Raw genomic sequence first — 20,272 nt, forward strand, 5'->3', positions numbered from 1 at the left:
TCTTCGGGTCAAAACAGAAAAAAAAAAAAAAAACCACACAAAAACACAATTAGCTTTTGGAATGGCACGCGTTAATTTGTGTGTGTGTGCGTTTTTGTGTGTATAAGTGTGTGTGAGTTTTTTTGTCTGTTTTGCACTCTTGATGTTTTAAAGATTCACCCCTTCACTGTTGAGTCCTTTTTTTCTGCATCCTGGCTGATTTGTAGATTGTATGCAGAAAAAAACGAATTTCCCATTAATTTCCTATGGGGGTCATTTTTGACCCGAAGGTCCTTAATGCGACTATTATACCATATATTTTTGTGGGTGTTCATATACCAAGTACCAATAAAGTTTCGGACCGTTCCGATGAAGCTACGATTTTTTTAATTTTTTTATAAAACGCAAGATCCACTATAGTGGTAAAAATGTGCTATTGCGTGATAAAAATGCTCAATGTGTCCACCGGAAGGCACGATCTCATTTAAAAAATTGCTTTCATGAGGCCTAGGCTTGACTCTAAAATTAAATACAGCTTTAATAAAATTAAAATAAAAAATTATATATATATATATATATATATACATTTTTTATTATATTCAATGGGAAAAAATGGGTCATAATTATTGCATAAATATTAATTATTAATCATAAAATTATCTCAAAACACCAAAAAAGAAAAGAAAAAATATTATTGAACAAAAATATATTTCAATGATTTTACTAAAATCTTGTTTTATCTTAATCCCACCCTCCAGGTCATTTTTGACCCAAAGGCCCTGAGTGTGACCCATAAATGAAGAACCGCAGAGGGTTAAATACCTGCATGTAATTATTCATTACACTGTTGACTCTTCCTTTACCCTTTAACCCACCCTTTAACCTAATCATACCACCAAACCTGTTCCTATCCTTATATATCCCACTTCAATAGCAGCAACTGTACTGTGTGTTCTGTACTGAACACAATCAGTACATTGTACCAAACTTTTATACATAAGTATATAGTTAAATACAGCTAATATATGACCACTTTAGGTTGTAACACCAACATATATTGTATTTATTATCATATTGTTGTATTAGTAGCACTTTATTTTGCAGTCCTGTGTACATATGTACATGTACATGTACATACTATGTACTTATTATAGTAATTACAATAACTGGGTAATAAATAGGTAATAACCCTGAACCTACCTCTAAAACTAACTTAAGTACTTTCTTAGGCAAGTACACTTAAGTGCACATACACTAAGACAACGTGCAACCTTCATTTCTTTTAATGTAGAAAAGCAACATCATCATTAAAGAAATCTGTGCGTGCACAGATTTCCTTGCCTTCTGAAACTTCAGACACATTTGAGATAATTGATAAAAACAACAGTTGTTGCGAGTCATTTCCTTTGGCTGACTAATTTCAGGGTTTTAAACTGAATGCAAGCGTCTGCAGATGCTAACATCTGATTGGCAGTGTAAAAAGCATTTTGTGCAGCCTCATCCACAAAAACAGGCGTTTTAATAGAGCACCAATGAGAATACACAAATCGGTGTAAAAATATGGATGCAGGGTTTATTGATTAAATCATTAGAACCCATTTGCATTCACTTCTTTACATTTATTCATAGTAAAAAAACAATCCACAGGGGTCCAACACGGAGGACACGGCAGGGATGGCGGAGGGAGGAAGGTTGTGTCGTGTCCTCTTCAGAGTCACATTCTAGTCATCTCATGCTCAAAGTTCCTCTTTGACCAATTAACAGGTCTCGATCACGTGCTGGTGTCAGACATGGACGTCTCCAGCATCATGTCGCTCTCATGCATGTCGCACTCTAAGAGGAAGCGCTGGAAAGCATCGGGTTGTTTCTCAGCATTAAAAGAGGGCGTTTCCAGGCACACGTTCACCTCTTCTACAGGTTGTGCTCGGCTCTCATTGCCGTCAGTAGAAGTGTTGAGCATCTTCATCAGTGCAGGCGTGCCGAGGGTCTTTCTCACTTTGTCTTTAATGTCCGTTCCTGCAAAACAAGATAACTTACTAGCTGCAAAGGCACTATGAATGTGCAAATTTGCAACGCGCATGGACGGTCTTCTTACCAATGTAAGCATCCGAATCGCTGATATACATCTCAATGCAGTGGCCCAGCATGGTTACGGAAAATGTGTCATCCCTTTTGAGACCAAGTGCCTAAAAAAGGAGTTTATACATTTGTATGTTGATTGAAAAACTGACCAACAACACAGAGTTATGATTGTTATATATTCTCACAGTGTGAAAGTAGTCAATGGCGCTCTCAAAATCTCCCATGAGGCTGTGCACGTAACCGATGGCAGAGTAAGTAGAAGCATTCTGTGGGATGAGAACCAAAGCTTGCCTGTGGTATTCGAGAGCCTGGTCGTATTTCCTACACAAACAAGATGAAAGCATTCACTGACCTGATTTTTGTCTACCGCAACAAAAACTAGACAAGCTCACTAACAAGGCAGTGAAAGTCAGTCTCAACCACTGAAATCAAAACGTTTTGAAACATTATTATTGAATGTTCTTTAAGAATTTAGTATAGGAGGCTGGGACTAATTTGCTATTCTGTAAAATAAATCTCTATCAACATAACAATAGATGATTGTTAAAGAAAACCAGTTTTCCGTTTCCTTAATGAAAATACCTGTTGAAGAACGTTGTTAAAGTTGGATGTGTGCTTAGGTTTCAGGTTTTATTTCTGACATGCTCAGTTCTGCTCGACATATGTCTCATTTTCAGATGTGCCGATAAATGATTAAATACTTGGGAGAAAAAAAACAAAACCAATTCAGTATTCAAATATTGCAATGGTGTTGTTATGCTGTAGATTTGGGATTTTAAACATTCTGTCAATAAAATTGTGACATCTTCAAACTTAAATCTTTCAATCTTAAAGGGTTAGTCAGAGACAGACACGGAAGAGAAGAAATTGTTGAATAAAGTCGCTTTTTTGTTCGTTTTTTTGCGCACAAAAAGTATTCTCGTCCCTACATAACATTAAGGTTGAACCATTGGAGTCACATGGACTATTTTAACGGTGTCTTTACTACCTTTCTGGGCCTTGAAAGTGGTAATAACATTGCAGTCTATGGGGGGGACAGAAAGCTCTCGGATTTCCTCAAATATCTTCATTTGTGTTCAGAAGATGAACAAAGTTCTCATGGGTTTGGAATGACATGAGGGTGAGTAAATAATGACAGAATTTTCATTTTTGGGTGAACTAACCCTTTAAGGTTCTTATTTTAATAAAACATTTGGTCATACTTTAGATTGGGTCCAATTCTCACTATTAACTACGACTTTTGCCTCAAATTACAGCTTATTAATAGTTAAGGGATGTAGAATATGATCATGCATAATAAGGACTTCATAAGTACTAATAAACTGCCAATATACTAGTAATATGCATGCTAATAAGCAACTAGTTAATAGTGAGAATTGGACCCCAAGCTAAAGTGTTACCAAATATTTACAACAAAATTAAGCTAAAAAAATGATCTACAAAAACTTTGAATGCAGTTTGTATGTTTTGAGCCGAATTTATTGCAGAAGTTTGTAGTTAGGGTTAAGACAAATCATTATATTGATAGTCCAAACAAACAAAAAAGAAATAATTAAACAGCCATTTAGAAATAAAGAATCATGAGTGGGAATGATCTTCAAGTGTGATTTGCGAGCCCTGCTTTGATATCCAGTGGGTGAACATGCATAATTCATCAAACACTAGAGTGACAGAACAAAACAAGCACCCTATTAAAGTGGGAAAAAAACAAGATACACAAGAGAGGAGGGAAGCAATGTGACCATGCCTCCTAATTCATGCCCTCCATTTAAATACCACTCGAGACAATTTTAGAAACAGGCACTTTTTTAGTCATAATTCCAGGTTAGTGCATCACTACGGCCCAGATCCCGCCTATTTTAACTGGGATATAATGAGCTACTTAAGCTGCAATACTTGGCAATATGCATTGTAGTTTATATACACTAACATTAATATTTTTGAAAGAAGTCTTTTACACTCACCAAGGCAGCATTTGTTTGATCAAGTTAAGGAAAAAGTTACATATTATATAAAATAATTTAAAATGATTGTTTTCTATTGTAATACATTTTAAAATTTAATTTATTCCAGTGATGGCAAAGCTTCACTGTCGCATTTTACATCAGAAATCATTCTCATATGTTGATTTGGTGCTTAAGAAACATTTCTTATTATTATCAATGTTAAATATTTTTGTGTAAACCATGATACTTTATCAGGATTCTTTGATGAATATGAAGTAAAAACAACAGAACATAATTTATTTGAAATCGAAATCTTTTGATTATAAATGTCTTTACCGTCACTTCAACTGAATGTGTCCTTGCTGAATAAAATAATTTCTTTCAAAAACAAAAATCTTACTGACCCTTAAACATTTGAATGGTAGTTTAAAAAACAACTAAAATGTAAATGTACTGTAAAATCCGAATTCTTTCAACTTACTTCAATTTCCGACATACATGACCCAAATTGTTTAAGAGCGGCTCCCATTTGTCGACTGTCACCTAGAGAGAAATAATCATTAAGATTTATAAGGGTATATTTCCTACCATTTACCAACAAACAAGCTGTCAATGAATACACAAACCTTTGTCTATAGGACATTTTTTGGACATTTTGTATTTTCATGAGTTGACCGATAAACCCAGAAGATTTCAAAAGATTTGTTGTCCATCCCCACAGGGGTATAAAATTGTCTTTAGACAAAGGCTCGGCAAACAATACAAGAAATAACCACACACACACACACACACACACACACAAAAAAGACATTCATCTTAAGATACTGTTTAAAATGATTATATATATATATATATATATATATATATATATATATATATATATATATATATATATATATATATATATATATATATATATATATATATATATATATATATATATATATATATATATATATAAAATATTCTTATATTTGGCCTTTTTTACCAAATGTACTTTATACCATCTACCAGATGGAAGTACCTGAAATGAACTATATAGGGGATGGAAAGAATCTGACACAAAATAACGGAGGCTTTCCTTTTTACAACCGCAGTGAGGAGATCAGACAGAGGTACTTGTTTCTCACCAATAATTTTACCAGACATATTTATAATCCATAAGAGTCTGTTTTTGTACTGAACAAAAACTGAACAAGCTGCACTTCACTCACAGCTACGCCATCTATTCTGATCAAAAACAAGTGGAAAACCCACCAAATCATATAAGCAAGAGGCTGGTTACCTCATTTCCAATGGCTTTGATCTTGTCCATCGCATCTAGAAACAACTTCTCTGCTGTTTTATAACTGCAAAAAAGAAAAGCGCTCATCAGCAAAACCACTAACCACTGATGAATATAGTGTGACATTTTTTTTATCACTTACTCTCCATTTTGGAAGGCAACCACGGCAACCTCATGTATGACAAAGGGGTCTTCAGGCGCGATGCTGAGGGCCTGGCTAAAGAAACGTTCTGCCAGCTTGGGGTTGTTAGTGAGTCCATACTCCAGACCAATGTAGAGCATGGGCAGGTGACATCTGTTCAAACAGGAAGCCAGAAAGGTTGGGTTTTTTTCAGGCGTAATAGCTTTAGCAATTTCAAAACACACACGTCAGACTAGAGAGGGAAATATTCTTGTCCTTATTCATTTAAATTGTCACAAGCACTGCAGGTCTACAAACCCTTTCATGAGCTGGGCAGCAGTGAAGTAAGCAGCCATGGCCTGATCGTGCTCGCTCTCCACAGCAAACGAGTGACCGTATGCTATCCACGCCGGTCCGTATGTGCGCTCCAGCGTGGTGGCTTTACTGTGGAAGGGGAATTTGGTGTTAACCACAAGTTTCGTCGACAGATATAAAGTCATCATTACGAAACCTTTTCCCAGATTTACCACAAAAATGTTTTCTGAAAATGACCTGTGGCTTGATTTCTCTAGTATCAGCACTCAAAAGTTTTCCAATCTATATAATAGGGCAAAAGGTTACAATACTTAAATACTGACTGACACACAATTTTTTCTTCAAAGATATAAGTGACTTACTGAGTAAGCAACGTATGTTAAACAACATTATATGACAATTTCAGTAAGATTTTGCAAAGGTTTTGTGCTTATGCTCATCATGGTTGCATTTTTTTATTGGAAATACAGTACAAACAGTTTCACTTTGAAATATTATTGCAATTTAAAATAACTTTTCTATATTTTAAAATGCGATTTATTTCTGTGATGGCAAAGCTGAATTTTCAGCATCATTACTTCAATCTTCAGTGTCACATAATCCTTTAAATCATTTTAATATGCTGATTTGGTGCATAAGAATATTGTACTGCTTAAAACTGTAACTTTTCCGTCCACTAGAGGTCACCTATTCAAAACAAAGGCGTAGTTTGATGACACCTCGTTTGAGCGCAGAATCTTGGGACATGTGGTCTTCACCTCACAGCCGGTGGGACTTTTATTATGCCACAGTCGCCAGCTCCACTTCCGTTTTTCCGTTTATGAGTATGAGGTAACGCAGCTCTGTTTATCATATCAGATACATCGGAGTGTGTTGAAAATAGGGATTTTTGTCAATTTCTCATTTCGATCATCGATATCGATATTCGATCATTCGTCTCAAAAACGAGTACTCGAGTAATTAGGGGCGGGGCTTGTGTGGGGGCAGGGCGTCTCCATCATGGAGATATGAAACTATTTTAAGTGTTACGAAAATTAATGTTGACAAATACAAACATCCCATGTCTATGAAAACATGAACATATGACTAGAAAAAATAAATTGCTAGATTATGATGCATAAATGTTTTTTTTAAAAGAAACATCTATAAACAAAATAACCGTCTCAAACAACCCAATCAATCATATCATTGTAATTGAACTGAAACTGTGAATAAACAGCACCCTACATAGCTTTGCTAGCAGGTTAATAAACTCAACCAAACGCACCCTATATTAGATTAATCAGTGTACTTGCATCAGCACAAAAAGACGCGAATGCGCACGTGAACTTGGCCGTGCTAGTTTTTACACATTTTGAATCCGCTCTTCCCTTAATAATAATGCCGATACACAGGCAACTAAAGAACAGATCATTTACAACACTATTACAATTGTGTTCTCATTATAATGTTATGTACATGACAGATTGGCTCTGCACATCTTGCACTTAATTTTATTTTTCCTGATCAATGTGATTACAGACATCACTGCGCGTTTTCAAAGGCATAATGAGAAAAAAGTTTAAATAAAACGTAGGTCTACCGTTAAAAAAGTATGAGAACGAAATAATGTTGCTGCATTACGGTAATATCATCAATGCTTTTGAAAGAGAAATAGCCTATCTAAAAAGAATATAACCGTCTCAAATAACCCAGAGTCGATCATGTCGGGCATTGCATGTGAGCTGAAGCTGAAGAGAATGAACACCCGTTGGTAATGGTAGCGCTTTACTAGCTGGTTATTAAACTCAACCAAACGTGTCCATATATGATTAATCAGATATAGACAACATAAAAGTAATCTTACTACTTGCATCTGCAGAAAAGGACGCGGATGCGCACATGAACTTCACCGCGCTTGTGTATTTCATTTAACAGCTGATACACGGGGAACTAAAGCACAGATAATTTACAACATTCTATTACAATCCTGTTTTCATTATTATGCGATGTATATGACAGATTAGGGTTGCACATCTTGCACTTAACTATAGTTCGCCGGTCTGGAAGGCATGCTGTCTAGCGCTAACCAAACAAACCTCAGTTACCGCCAAAAATGCCGCAATAACCAATCAGAAAAATAGACAAATATATTTTTTAAAGTCAGGGCGATCATCGTTTTCATGATCGATCGTCGCTGTCACGTTCGAGTACTCGAGTACTCGATCACTGTTGCCCATCCCTAGTTGAAAATGATGTTATGACGTTACTCTGTGCGTTCTCTCAGCGGCTGCTATGACACTTGTTGCACACTGCAGTAAGAGTAAAGCGTTTCTGCAAAATAAAAAATTACAAAGATACGGAAACCGAGGGAAACGCAGATATGACGCTATTCACAGGCGACTCCCTCACACGTCCCGGTTCCTTGGTTAAAATAGCGATTTTCTCACAATTAACAAATAGCTGGAAACATTTGGGATACTGTAAGTACTCAACTGAACTAAATATATAACACTGGCCTAGTGGTTTTTGGATATTTTACTGAAAGATTTTTAAATAGTGCACCTTTAATAATGTTGTGGAAACCATGATTTTTTTTTTTTTTTTGAATTCTTTGATGTATAGAAAGTTCAAAAAGAGCATTTATTTTTTGTAACCATGTACGTTTTTACTGTCACTTTTGATCAATTTAATGCATCCTTGCTAAACAAAGCTATTCATTTCTTTCAAACTTTGAACTGTAGTTCACAAAGCAACTAAATACAGTCATACCTGAGATACCGTCTTGCATGTTCATTTTTATGCCCAACCATGAGGTAGTAACATCCAACAGCAAACCACGAAACCTTGGAGAGGTTCAAAGAGAAAGAACTGATAAGAAAAAAAAAATCACACGAAACTAAACTGAAACTCATCTTCTGAAAGACAATCTCATTGTTACTCACTGGATTGCTGGGATACAAATCCACCAGTTTATGAGAGAGGTAAAACAACTCTAAAGAGACAATATATGGTAAATGGCAGGATTCCACGTTACAATTCGACACTTATATTAAACCTGAAATCAATATTAATCTCATACCATTTGCTTTGCTCAGCTCAACGAGGGTTCCTATGTGCACGGGTAAACAGTTGGCATGAAATGGGTCTTTTACCATAACCCTTCAATAAAAAACAAATATCAGATTTCAACCTTTCCATAAATGTCAAACCGAACATTAGATACCAGTGTTTTGCAGACTTACATTGATGTGAGAGAGTAGCACATTTTAAAGTCACAGTTGTAATAATGTCGCTCTGCAAGGGAGACGACAACATCCAAGTTGTCCTGGAGACCGTTGACTATATCTGGGACGACCATCTCGCTAGGTTTGTTATACTGGAAGAGGAGAGTTGCTGATTAGCTCTTCAGTGAGCACTTCAAAACCACTGACTGAATAAAAAGGTACTTCAAATTCTCATAGTAATTTGTGCATGTTCTTTTTTTCAAACTGAAGAATAAACACACAACAAAATCAGGAAAAATAATTAACAGCATCTGATCTGTGTGATGACGTAGATGTTAGGTATATCATATGTAAATTAGGGATGCACCGAAATTTCGGCCGCCCCATCCCTAATGGTGCGTTCACACCAGACGCGATTCGCGCAAGTGATTTACATGTTAAGTTGATGCAGAGACGCGAAATGGCATTCTGCGGCACGATTCAGCACTCAGGTTTCACTCTCGCTTTAGCTGTTATCACTGCACGGGGTGACGCTCCACTCAATATTCCTCTCTATGGGTTAAACGGATTGTAGTTGATCCGTGATCCATACGGACCAGGCCCCACGGTTCGTCAGACACGTGTTTTGCGGATTAATTGCTACGTTTCACCATCAATTCGATAATCGCGCATTGTTATTGTTACCCCAAAGAGGACGCACACAGAGAGGCGCATTTCAGAACAGCAAATTGATTCCTCTTTTGCATCTCTGTGCGCTTGAATGGACACATAACACACACATTTATGTCAAAATAGCCTCGGCAAGTATTCTCGTGAACACAGTCGGTTATGTCTTAAGTGAACGTAAAGAGAAAGATATCTGATGTGTATCAATATATTGGATACGTGCATTTGGTCTTAAAGTGACAGCAGCCTATATATTAATGTTAATGTCTGTACCTGAATGAATACATAACAGTTACACCTTACTTTATTTGTAACTTTGCTATACTGTAATTATCTATGTGCTGTGTAGTGTATTTGATCTTAACCCACCCACCCATATATATATATTAGGGCTGTCAAAAGATTAATCTCGATTAATCGCATCCAAAATAAAAGTTTGTGTTTACATAATATATGTGTGTGTACTCTGTTAATTATTATTTATATATAAAAACACACACAAGCATGTATATTTAAGAAAAAAATATTATTTTTATATATAAAACATTTATATATATTATAGATTATATAAATGTGTATACAAGCAAATATTTCTTAAATATATACATGAATGTGTGTGTATTTATATATAAATAATAATTTTTTTGGATGTGATTAATCGCGATTAATCTTTTGACAGCCCTAATATATTTATATATATACACACACACACACACACACACACTCCATAGGCCTATATATTGGCTTGTATTTTTTTAATTTCTGAATTTCATTTAAAAATAAAAAGTTTAATATTAAAGGGATAGTTCACCCAAAATTTTCATCATTTACTCACCCTCAAGTTGTTCCAAACCTGTTTCTTTGTTCTGCTGAACACAAAAGAAGATATTTATTTTGAAGAATGTTTGTAACAAAGCAACCATTGACTGCCATAGTAGGGGGAAAAAATACTATGGTAGTCAATGGTTGCTTTGTTACAAACATTCTTCAAAATATCTTCTTTTGTGTTCAGCAGAACAAAGAAACTCATACAGATTTGGAACAACTTGAGGGTGAGTAAATGATGACAGAATTTTCATTTTTGGCTGAACTATCCCTTTAATACAATTATACAAAAATAAGCTAATTTAAAATAATAAATAAATCATTTTTAAAAAGCATTTTCTGTTTTCGGCCAAGAGCATCCAGAATTTTCGGTTTCGGCCCAGAATTTTAATTTCGTTGCATCCCTAATGTAAATCATAGCAAACCATCTTTGGTGCACAAATGTTTAACTTATTTTGTCCTGATTTGTCATTATGAGAGTTTAAATAGAAAGGAGGCCCTCTCACCTTCTTTAACTTATTTTCAAAAAGGAAATGCAGCAATTCCACTTCCTCTTCTGTACACTGTTGGCTTAAGGGCAGAGAATCCAAGAAATCTTTTTCTACAACAAGATAACATTTTATGAATTTGAAAGAATTTATTCATTTTATCCAAGGTGACTTTCAAGTGAAGAAAATTATGACAGGTCAGAAAACAAAACACTAAATAAATATGTAAATGCATCATATCTTTCTTATGATTTTATACAATAGCTTTTGTTTGGTCCACTTACAGTGTTAGTTAAGCGACTTACAAACACGGACTAAAGAATTTCAAACATTGCATGTACATATGAAGAGTTTCTCTAACCTTCTTGGGCGGTCAACATGTGATGGGACGTCAAAAGGTCAAAGGCTTCAAAGCAGTAGACATCCAGTTTCAAGGCCTCTTTGTAGCTAGACGTGGCTAGGGGTCTGTTGTCCATGGCATCATAGATCTTCCCCCGCAGGAGACAGATGGAACTATTGATCTGAGAGAAAAGGCCACAGGGTGTAAAAGATCCAGTCAACCACTTATGCCATTCAAATAACAAGTTAGTTTCTAAACTCTGAGCAACTGGGCTCATTCATTCAGGCACAGTGCAAACATCAACCATAATAAACACAATCAATGACAAGAAATCTATTAAATAATGAGTTGGACTCACTGAGGCAGGAGACATTTCCCATTCCTTTACAGTTTCCCTTGAGCCATTATCCTCCTTTACATTCTTGTCCAATAATCTTTTACTGGCTGCTTCCTCCATGTCCAGTATGTCCAGAGCTTGTTGATATTCTTTGGCGGCATACTGCAGAATACAAAAATTAAGTACAAATCACAGATTATTTCCTTATTTAAGTTTTAGGGAAAAAAATGGTCTGTTAGTAATAAAATGACACAAATTCCCACCCCTTGCATGTTAATTTAGTAAATGTTCGTTTAAATCCATTACACAAATTGTCCCTCAAAAAAAAAAAAAAATTATATATTGGCATGTATAAAATAAATCAAATTTGTGGCATTAATGTAAATACTCACGTGACATCTTGCAGCTAGATACTGACAGGCTCCATACAACTGAAAAACAAACAAACAAAAGTCTATCATAAATAAGAGAGTATTATACCTCTTTATTAATTCCCTTGAACATTAAGTTGATTTGTTTACTCCATTCTATTGCATAGCACTTCAAACATTTCAGAGAAATACATTTGTGTCAATTATTTTACTGGGTTGTTTTTAAAAGACTGCAACTTGGAGAACTGAGAATATCTGTTACTACTGAAATGACTTCTTTCTTTACCCCCCCCCCCCCCCCCCCCAAAATCAATAGCTCTTACCTTGTCAAGTTTGCGAGATCTGAGCGCATGAGAGGCTCTGTGATACTGTGCTGTCAAATAAAGGCACTGCGCTAACCAATAAATATCTTGAGGATCCTCTATAAGAGATTAAACAGTCTGTGATTAATCCAATAGACAGTTAAGATTCAAGCTAATTTAATTAAAACAAAATATGCATTGTATCTTAGACGTATCTACATTAACAACTGCTATTTGACAGTATCCATACAGAGTTCAGGAGGAGGAAGACACTTACCATGTGATAAGGATGATACTTTGTCAGCCCAGAATAGAGCACTTTGATACTGTTGCTATAAAATAGATCATGCAAAAATAGCATTGAGAAAAATAGCAAATTAGACTTTTATTTACCAATCAACATTAGTGCAGTTTGACATGCACAATCCCTTATAGATGTTATATTGTGTATCTATTCCTGAGAATGAAACATGATGTCATATCTATTATTAATCAATAATTGTGTTATTTAAATGTCATTTAAGAAGCTTTCAAACCTGTTAGCATTAAAGTCATTTAGCTAGCTTCGTAAATACACTAAATATGTCCTAATTCAGTATACTAACTCTACCCCATTCTTTTTCTATAATATTCAGATAACGTAATGTCATATGATCAGCTTCATACAATCAGAAACTATTAAAATCAAATTTTGTGTGTAAATTAAAGCTACAGTGCTCATGCTAAATATACTGCCTCTTCTTACCTGATCAATGTAGTGTCTCACTCTTTTACGAAGCCTGTCAAGATTCATGGTGATTGTACTGTTTGTCAAATACAAAAAACTGTCATTCTTGTCAAATGCAATAGACTAAAAATGGGTTTGTAAGACTGATCCTCTCTATGGAGATTGAAGCCCGCGGTTAGCATAAAACGTGTGTTACATTGATACCACTCCGTGGTGAAACACAGATTTTGTGAAGTTCCGTCATTTTAAAATATTTGTATATGGACTGGAAGTAACAACGCAACAAAAATACAAATTTCAGTGAAAATACTTTTTTTAAAACATACGGAGAGTATTATAACATACACATAACCACAAATAATAATAAAAAATACAGCAATACATAAATACACAAGCTCTCAAAACGTCAACGTAAAGCTTCTTTGGATTATAAACACATTGCCGCTCTCTTGTGGTACACAGGGAAATCGCATTGCACAAATTCATTTCCGCCATTAATGGACCAAAATAAAAATTCCGTCATCATTTAATCACCCTCATGCAGTTCAAGATCCACAAGGCTTTCTTTCTTCTGTGCAACACAAGTATTTTCGCTTTTCAGGCAGAATGGCAGCCTAAAATCTAGTATTCCACAGAAGAAAGTCATCAGCTACATAACATACTTTTTTAAATAGCCTAAATTAAGTGAAATAATCAGTTCTTTATATATATATTTTCTTAAATTTCTCCTGTGTTCAATCCACTAAAACAAAATATATGCCTGTGATGTGAAATTTTGAGATAAATTTAAGGATTTAAAAAAGGCTACAAAAAGTTATAATATTATTAGCAAAGCTCTGTATATTTCTACACACATTAAGTTCATTGTAACAGAATGGACGAAAGAAGCATGAGCAATAGACAAAAAGAGGGAAGATGGCATACGGGTGACCAAGAGGCCAGATACAGTACTGAACATGTTGCAGAACATTTGGTCTGACATCAATATTTTCAACACTGCAGATTTGGCACTCTCTTTGGTGAGAAGGAAGCCACTCCTGAAAAAGATGAACAGTACAGCATGCCTGGTTTTGCTATAAGCCATGTGACCTGAAAGCTCTTAGAAGAAAACTGTGGTCTGAAGACACTAAAATTAACCTCAATGTTCTGAATGTTTGGTGCCAACCAAATGCAGTTACTCCATCCCTACTATCACGTTCTGGGGTTGCTTTGCAGGATGCAGGATGAATTGCAAAACAGTTTGAAGCACTGTGATTTATGAAGTGAGATTAATATTCCGGAATGATTATTTTGATTCGTAAGTGTGTTGAATTTGTGATACTGATGGAAGAATGTTTCAAAGTGAAAGCTAGCAAAGCCTCTTGTTGTCCAAGGCAATTATATGAGTCCTGTTAAAGAATAACAGGTTTGTTGTAGATTGAGAAGAACGTAAAGGGCAATAATTTATTTCTTAACATAAATCTGGTAAACAAAAAAGGTGTAACACTGAACCGCGTTGTTACAAGTTCTGCAACAGGGCAGATGACACGTTTGACCTAAAATCACACAAGAACATGGTATGGAGGCATCTTTTTTAGACCACGCTTTTCTTTTCTTTCATATGTCTCATATTTCATATAATAAAACATTACTGATAATACATTTCTCTCTGTACATACTGCTGCAGTAGATACAGTATTTTACAACTGTAACAATAGTGCTGGTGTTGCGAGCCACATGCTGCGCTGCCCATGAACGTCTGGCTTAAAATGCGGACATGATCAGCATCAAGTCCTGCATGAGATACACACCCAGACAGATGGGTACATAATCTAAAACGAAACTGGAGAGACTATTCCATAATTCACACTGTAAGGAGTGGGTAGGCAATGAGGACTCTGCCCTATAGAGTGACACTGATTGCTATGGAGATGAGGTACTAGGTTCAAAGATATCCACCCAAAATCTCCAAGGGTTTTCGGGCTAGAATTGAGTAGCCAGTGCAAATATAGCTGGCCATGTGCATTTGATGGCTCTATCAGAAATCTTGAGTCTCACGCTCTTGTCCTTCCCATGTGGTGTGTGGAAGTCCGAGTCGTCTTTTCCATCCTGTTTTCCTTTTGCAAAGCTTGTCGGTTTCAAGTGTTTCTCTTAGTTCTCTCTTATTATGCTTACAAGTCTTTAAAAAAACTACAAAGTCAATGAGGCGACCAAGGTGCGAGTTCTCGCCCAGTGGTAGCGTTACTATACAGTTTTGCGTTTTGATCCCGTCACGATTGGCCGAGCGTATTCCACAAAGTCATCAATGAGTACAGGCCATGCTCCTGAAACAAAACAGGAGGTCACATGATTAAAATCCATCATAATCTATGAATACAGGCAGCCGATTTACGTTATAACTTCAAAAATACAAAATCACTAAACATTCAGAACAAAATTGATGATGTGTCTCACCTTCTTCATCATAGTTTGACATGTCATCTGCAATCATGTTGCCGAAATCCAGAAGCAAGTTCCATGTGTCTTTGGGAATTGATCGTTTATGATGCTCCTGCGCAAAATAAGGGCAGAGACTAGAGAGCATCTAAATTAATTGCTAAAGGAAATTATTCCACTGTGTAGTTAATGTGTTGCGTGGCAGCCAGAAAACCCATTTTAATTTGTATTGAGTCCTAAAGAGGGTCAAAAGTCCAGTGCTGTAATGACTTACCAATAAAAATCTGTTCCAGAGGTCTAGGAACTTAAAACGTCCAGCCAGAACCAGGTTCCAATATGCTACTGCCATCTCTAAATCTGTAATGGAAAAGAAGAAAAAAAAGACGGTTAAACCATTAATATGGTTGTTCAGAGTGAAGACAATGCAGGAAGAAAAAACATTAACGTGTCATTACCTAAACCTTTTTGTCCAGGATTCTTGGCAAAGTTGAAAGTGAACTGGTAGAAATCTTTAAACTTTCCATTGTCTTTCAGATCCTGTTCTAATCTGGGCAGAAGAGCTCGAAGTTTCTCCGGACTGTCACAGCTGAAGAAGATATGAAAAGTTTAGGCTCATCATTAGTCAGTCTAATCACTTGCTCATATACATGTCCTTCATACACAACGATGAATATTAAACGTGCCGTTATCAATTTCAACCACAGCTTCACTTAGCAAACCGAACATGCAAAATAATTTGAGAGACAGCAACGCATTCTTCTGTGTTCATTAGAGCCGAGGACTGTCACAGAAACTATTTCAGTGATTCTGTCAGGTACTAGGACATTTTATGTGTGACATTCCAAAACTTATCATTATTACAGAATGATAATCCCAGCTGCCACACTCCCCAGATATTGTCAAAATAATGACTAAATTAAAGTAATGATTTCATAGCCCACCCCAATTCTGTCATTCCATCAATGAACTCTTTTTTGCTGAATTCACACTGTGTTGCCGCACGGAATTTCCATGCCACAACCAGAACACTGATACTCGCTGGATCCAGATTGAGGTCATCACAGAACTGTTGAATTCCATCAATCCCAATCTTATTCTCATCCTGGGGATCTGAGGGAGAGTAAAAAAAAACAAAAAAACACTTAGGTCACTTAAAGCATAGTGTCGGTTCAGCAAAACAAACATTTCTGAGAGGAATTCAACATTTAAAAGTGCAGAGAACGTTTTTCTTTAGGTTTTGCTGGCTCTTCTTCATCCCAGTGGTTTTGGACTTTATAATAACACATGAATGCATGAAGTTTGTTTATGAAGTTCCTGCCATTTTTTCCTTCGCTCTCCAGTGTGCGACCTCGACCTCCAGGTCTTGTTTCATTGCTCTAACAGGAACGGCTTGTTTGGACCGGCTTGTTTTTCCACTCAAACATACTTTTTATTCTAAGTTTTATAGTAGAAATAGTTTCTTCCATATTGTGACGTACATCCGAGTTAAAAGGATTATTGTAAAAAGAAAAAATGTAGGGTGGGGACTTGGTTCCGAATGCAAACTTACAGTCATTTGTAAGGGCCAGGTTTATGAGGATGAAATGATTGGAGAAGCCTGCCATACGTCACCAGAAAAAAAAGTCTGCGGTTTCACCAAAAAAGTTAGGACATTTTGACATTAAAAAAACCATAAGCATGGATTAATTGTTCACAATAAGATCATTAAGATGAGAACTTTAAGCACTGGATAAAAAACTATATAAAGTGAACTTGTTTTTATTATTAGCAACTCAGTGGAACTGCATGACACAGCTGGTCGCGTGATCTCAAAATGACAGCCACCATGAGGGTGTAACCTACTCTGTGTAGAAAACTAAAATAGCATTACATTTAAATCATAGTACAAAGGAATAGAACACAATGAAAAAGTAACCATTTCTTTATGGGTATGCCTTTTTTTAAATAAGTAAAATATCACATTTAAACATGCAATGGTACTATCAAGCACAGGACAGCAGGCATAACAAATATCAGAATTAGAAAAACTCACCTTTATATCGATTGTAAAGCTGCTCCAGCTTTTTTCGGTCCACCGAGCTTTTCATGGATTCCTTGTGGTATAAATCTGGGTTCTGAAAGTAGTTGTCGGTGGCCACCTCTAGTTTCCAGTCATTTTGAGTGAGGCAGTATACGGCGGTCTTCTCCCCGGCTTGAGTGAAGGACATGAACTGCCGTACCTTGTCCTTTTGGGAGGATTTTAGCTTATGCTGTGTGGACACAAAAGATATGCCCTCAGACATGAATTCAGACAGTCGGAGGAATACACTCAGCAGTGTGTACAAACAGAAAGAGACACAAACTAACATACAGAGAGAGAAAATTGCACACATTCAGGCACAAGACTAAAGCTGACAACTGGAACAATCGTAAACAAAGCGTTGAGCAAACGTCCAGACCAATGTGTCAATTTAAAAGGACATCCTACCGGTTATAGCAAGTTCGACTGAAGCACCAGGCATGTGAGGAACTGTGACAGGCCACTTGTGCCTGGCATGTAATATGAGATGGCAAGCTGAGGGCGGCCAGTGCAAAACAACCAGGTTACCCCACAGTTATTTCCATCGATGCACAGTAAGCTGTTTTTACTCTAGTTTGTTAAACGAGTTGAATCATGTTGACCGAGCAATCCAAAAACATAGAACCAGAACTTTTTTGAAAAGTTTGATTAGTGTTTAAATGGTATTACAATCTGGTAAATAACCAGGCTACTATTGGGGGCTGGGTTAAAAAGGCAGGGCTAAAAGACTGACGTTTGACATTTCATGGACTGGGTATGGATGTCACTGAACCCTCCTGTTCTGCTGACGTTGACTGCCTGGTTGTTTGGGGTCCCAGAGACCCCTATTGTGTATGTGTAAAGTAAAAGTAGACATTTAAAAATATCAATAATATCAGTGCAGGTTTTTAACTTCGGGACTCCAATGCTACCATAACAGATACATGCTTTGTTTATAATGTAAAACACGGCATCAAAGTGAAAGAATCAGATCGCATGCATTTTAGGAAAGTCATGACGTTTAACCTGTTCAACGTTAGATACGATTTTGATGTGTTGAAAAGGGGCTTGGGGTGTCTAAGACCCACAACAGAACATCAGGGTTAACAGCGTGCATATATGGCTAACGCACAGAATAATATTCATTCTCAATGTGACATGCATTACATAGGATATGATTCCAGAACACCTAGGCGGAAAGGTACTCCCTAAATATCAACAACTGACCTTCCTGCCCATACAAAACATACACACAATTATGATCATTCTCGGTGCGACACGTACAGACAACGACTGGTACAAGACGTGGGATATCTACGTTTGCCAGAGCTTCCCCGTCGAACACAGAAGCAAAAAACGACAGAAATATTTTTAAATTCTATGTCACCTACCATTTTATCACCCGCTGTTTGACCAAATTGATACCCAATGCTCCCATGTACGACTGCGCATGCGTGTAGGCATCAAGGGAATGCGCTAGAACACCAGTGAGTCTGCGCGGTAAAACAGTTAGGTATTGGGAGTTGTAGTTTGTTCAAACCTGCGTTCCGTGGTTCCGTATGTGATTATAACCTTTCAAACAGTGTTGGTAATAACTAATTAAAAGTAGCGACGCTACTAAACTACATTTAACTACATTTTCTATAGTGTGACAGGTCAGTTCAGTTGTTTCCCTCCTCTCGTCGTACGAACTGTTTATGAATCAGTTCATGAGGTTCAAATGATTCACTCATTTATACGTTGCGATCATGGTTGCGATCGGAAAGTCCAATTCATTTTAGAGAATCTGTTTGGTCAGACGGCTCATATCTGTTATGAATTTTTTCAAAGGGGATTCATCGATTTCTTTTGAGTTCTTGTCGTATTTTTGCTATTTGGAAGCCTAGTTTCACAGCAACTTCTCTACACTGCGTAATGTGGAGCATGACAAATTAAAATATTATTGTAGGTTATGCCTTCTATTGATAGTTCATGCTTCAAGTAAACGGCCTTTTAGAACAATTCTAACAAGTATAATTAGTATAATTCCACCTTCAGGTTGTGGTAGCCTACATGTGTCTTTTTACTGTGAAATCTTTAATGATTTTTATGAACTAAACATAAGAACTTGTTAGTAGACTAATATTGCAAGATGAACATTTAGGTTTAGCCTAATAGCCTACTTGATTATCCACACATTTTTATTTTGAAAAATCATGTTAAAATGTAGGCTATGTGTGAAATATACAAGGCTTTGAGGAATATTCTCAATCATGTATGGCATTTATAGGTCTTTTCCCTCCTGCAGTTCATAACTAAGTCTGCAAATATCATCTTACACTAAGACATTAAGGTGAGTGATGTGATAAGTGATATTTATATGCATTATATTTAAGTTGTCAGCTATACCGTTATAAAAATCTAATTTACATATAAGCTAGCAGACTTTAATCTTACTTTTTTACCATAATAATGGATTTTTCCTCCTTGAGTGTGCACTCTATATTGTAAATATATAATATGGGCCATAAATAATAATTATATATATATATATATATATATATATATATATATATATATATATATATATATATATATATATATATATATATATATATATATATATATATATATATATATATATATATATATACAAAACATAAAACACATTTGCCAATTTTTTTTTAAGATTTTGTCTAAATATATTCAATAAACTGTTCTATTTTAAAACATTATTATTACTATTTTTCTGACCATTATTTAATATGTCAGGCTCTACAGAGTTAAATAAACTAGCCTATTTATATAATGTGAAATCTAATAAAAATCATGGGGTAAATTCTAAATGTT

General features: G+C 35.9%; 2 protein-coding genes across 5 annotated transcripts; both read right to left on the bottom strand.

Moving 5' to 3' along the window:
• Nucleotides 1-1,020: 1,020 nt before the first annotated feature.
• cdc16 (cell division cycle 16 homolog) lies at nt 1,021-13,419 on the bottom strand. The gene is made up of 18 exons (XM_079822259.1): nt 13,009-13,419; nt 12,541-12,595; nt 12,285-12,382; nt 11,983-12,021; nt 11,612-11,752; nt 11,275-11,434; nt 10,932-11,026; nt 8,953-9,086; nt 8,790-8,869; nt 8,653-8,702; nt 8,480-8,553; nt 5,732-5,857; nt 5,435-5,587; nt 5,293-5,356; nt 4,489-4,550; nt 2,247-2,382; nt 2,075-2,165; nt 1,021-1,995 (listed from the first exon to the last, which is right to left on the bottom strand). Exons 1-18 carry the CDS (start codon nt 13,054-13,056, stop codon nt 1,751-1,753), a joined length of 1,851 nt encoding a protein of 616 aa, XP_079678385.1. The 5' UTR covers nt 13,057-13,419; the 3' UTR covers nt 1,021-1,750.
• Nucleotides 13,282-19,212, bottom strand: dcun1d2a (DCN1, defective in cullin neddylation 1, domain containing 2a). 4 transcript variants are annotated; one of them, XM_079822265.1, is made up of 7 exons: nt 18,835-19,212; nt 17,438-17,654; nt 16,347-16,515; nt 15,861-15,991; nt 15,680-15,762; nt 15,424-15,520; nt 13,282-15,293 (listed from the first exon to the last, which is right to left on the bottom strand). In XM_079822265.1, the coding sequence occupies exons 1-7, from the start codon at nt 18,835-18,837 to the stop codon at nt 15,214-15,216; spliced, it is 780 nt and encodes a 259-aa protein (XP_079678391.1). In that variant the 5' UTR covers nt 18,838-19,212; the 3' UTR covers nt 13,282-15,213. The 4 variants fall into 4 exon arrangements, 3 of the variants coding, with proteins under 3 accessions (XP_079678391.1, XP_079678392.1, XP_079678393.1); XM_079822266.1 differs by lacking the exon at nt 18,835-19,212 and adding an exon at nt 17,873-18,147; XM_079822267.1 differs by lacking the exon at nt 18,835-19,212 and adding an exon at nt 17,756-17,892.
• Nucleotides 19,213-20,272: the final 1,060 nt, after the last annotated feature.

Source organism: Gobio gobio (genome assembly GCF_949357685.1).
Source record: "Gobio gobio genome assembly, chromosome: 7".
In the NCBI taxonomy this organism is placed as follows: domain Eukaryota; kingdom Metazoa; phylum Chordata; class Actinopteri; order Cypriniformes; family Gobionidae; genus Gobio; species Gobio gobio.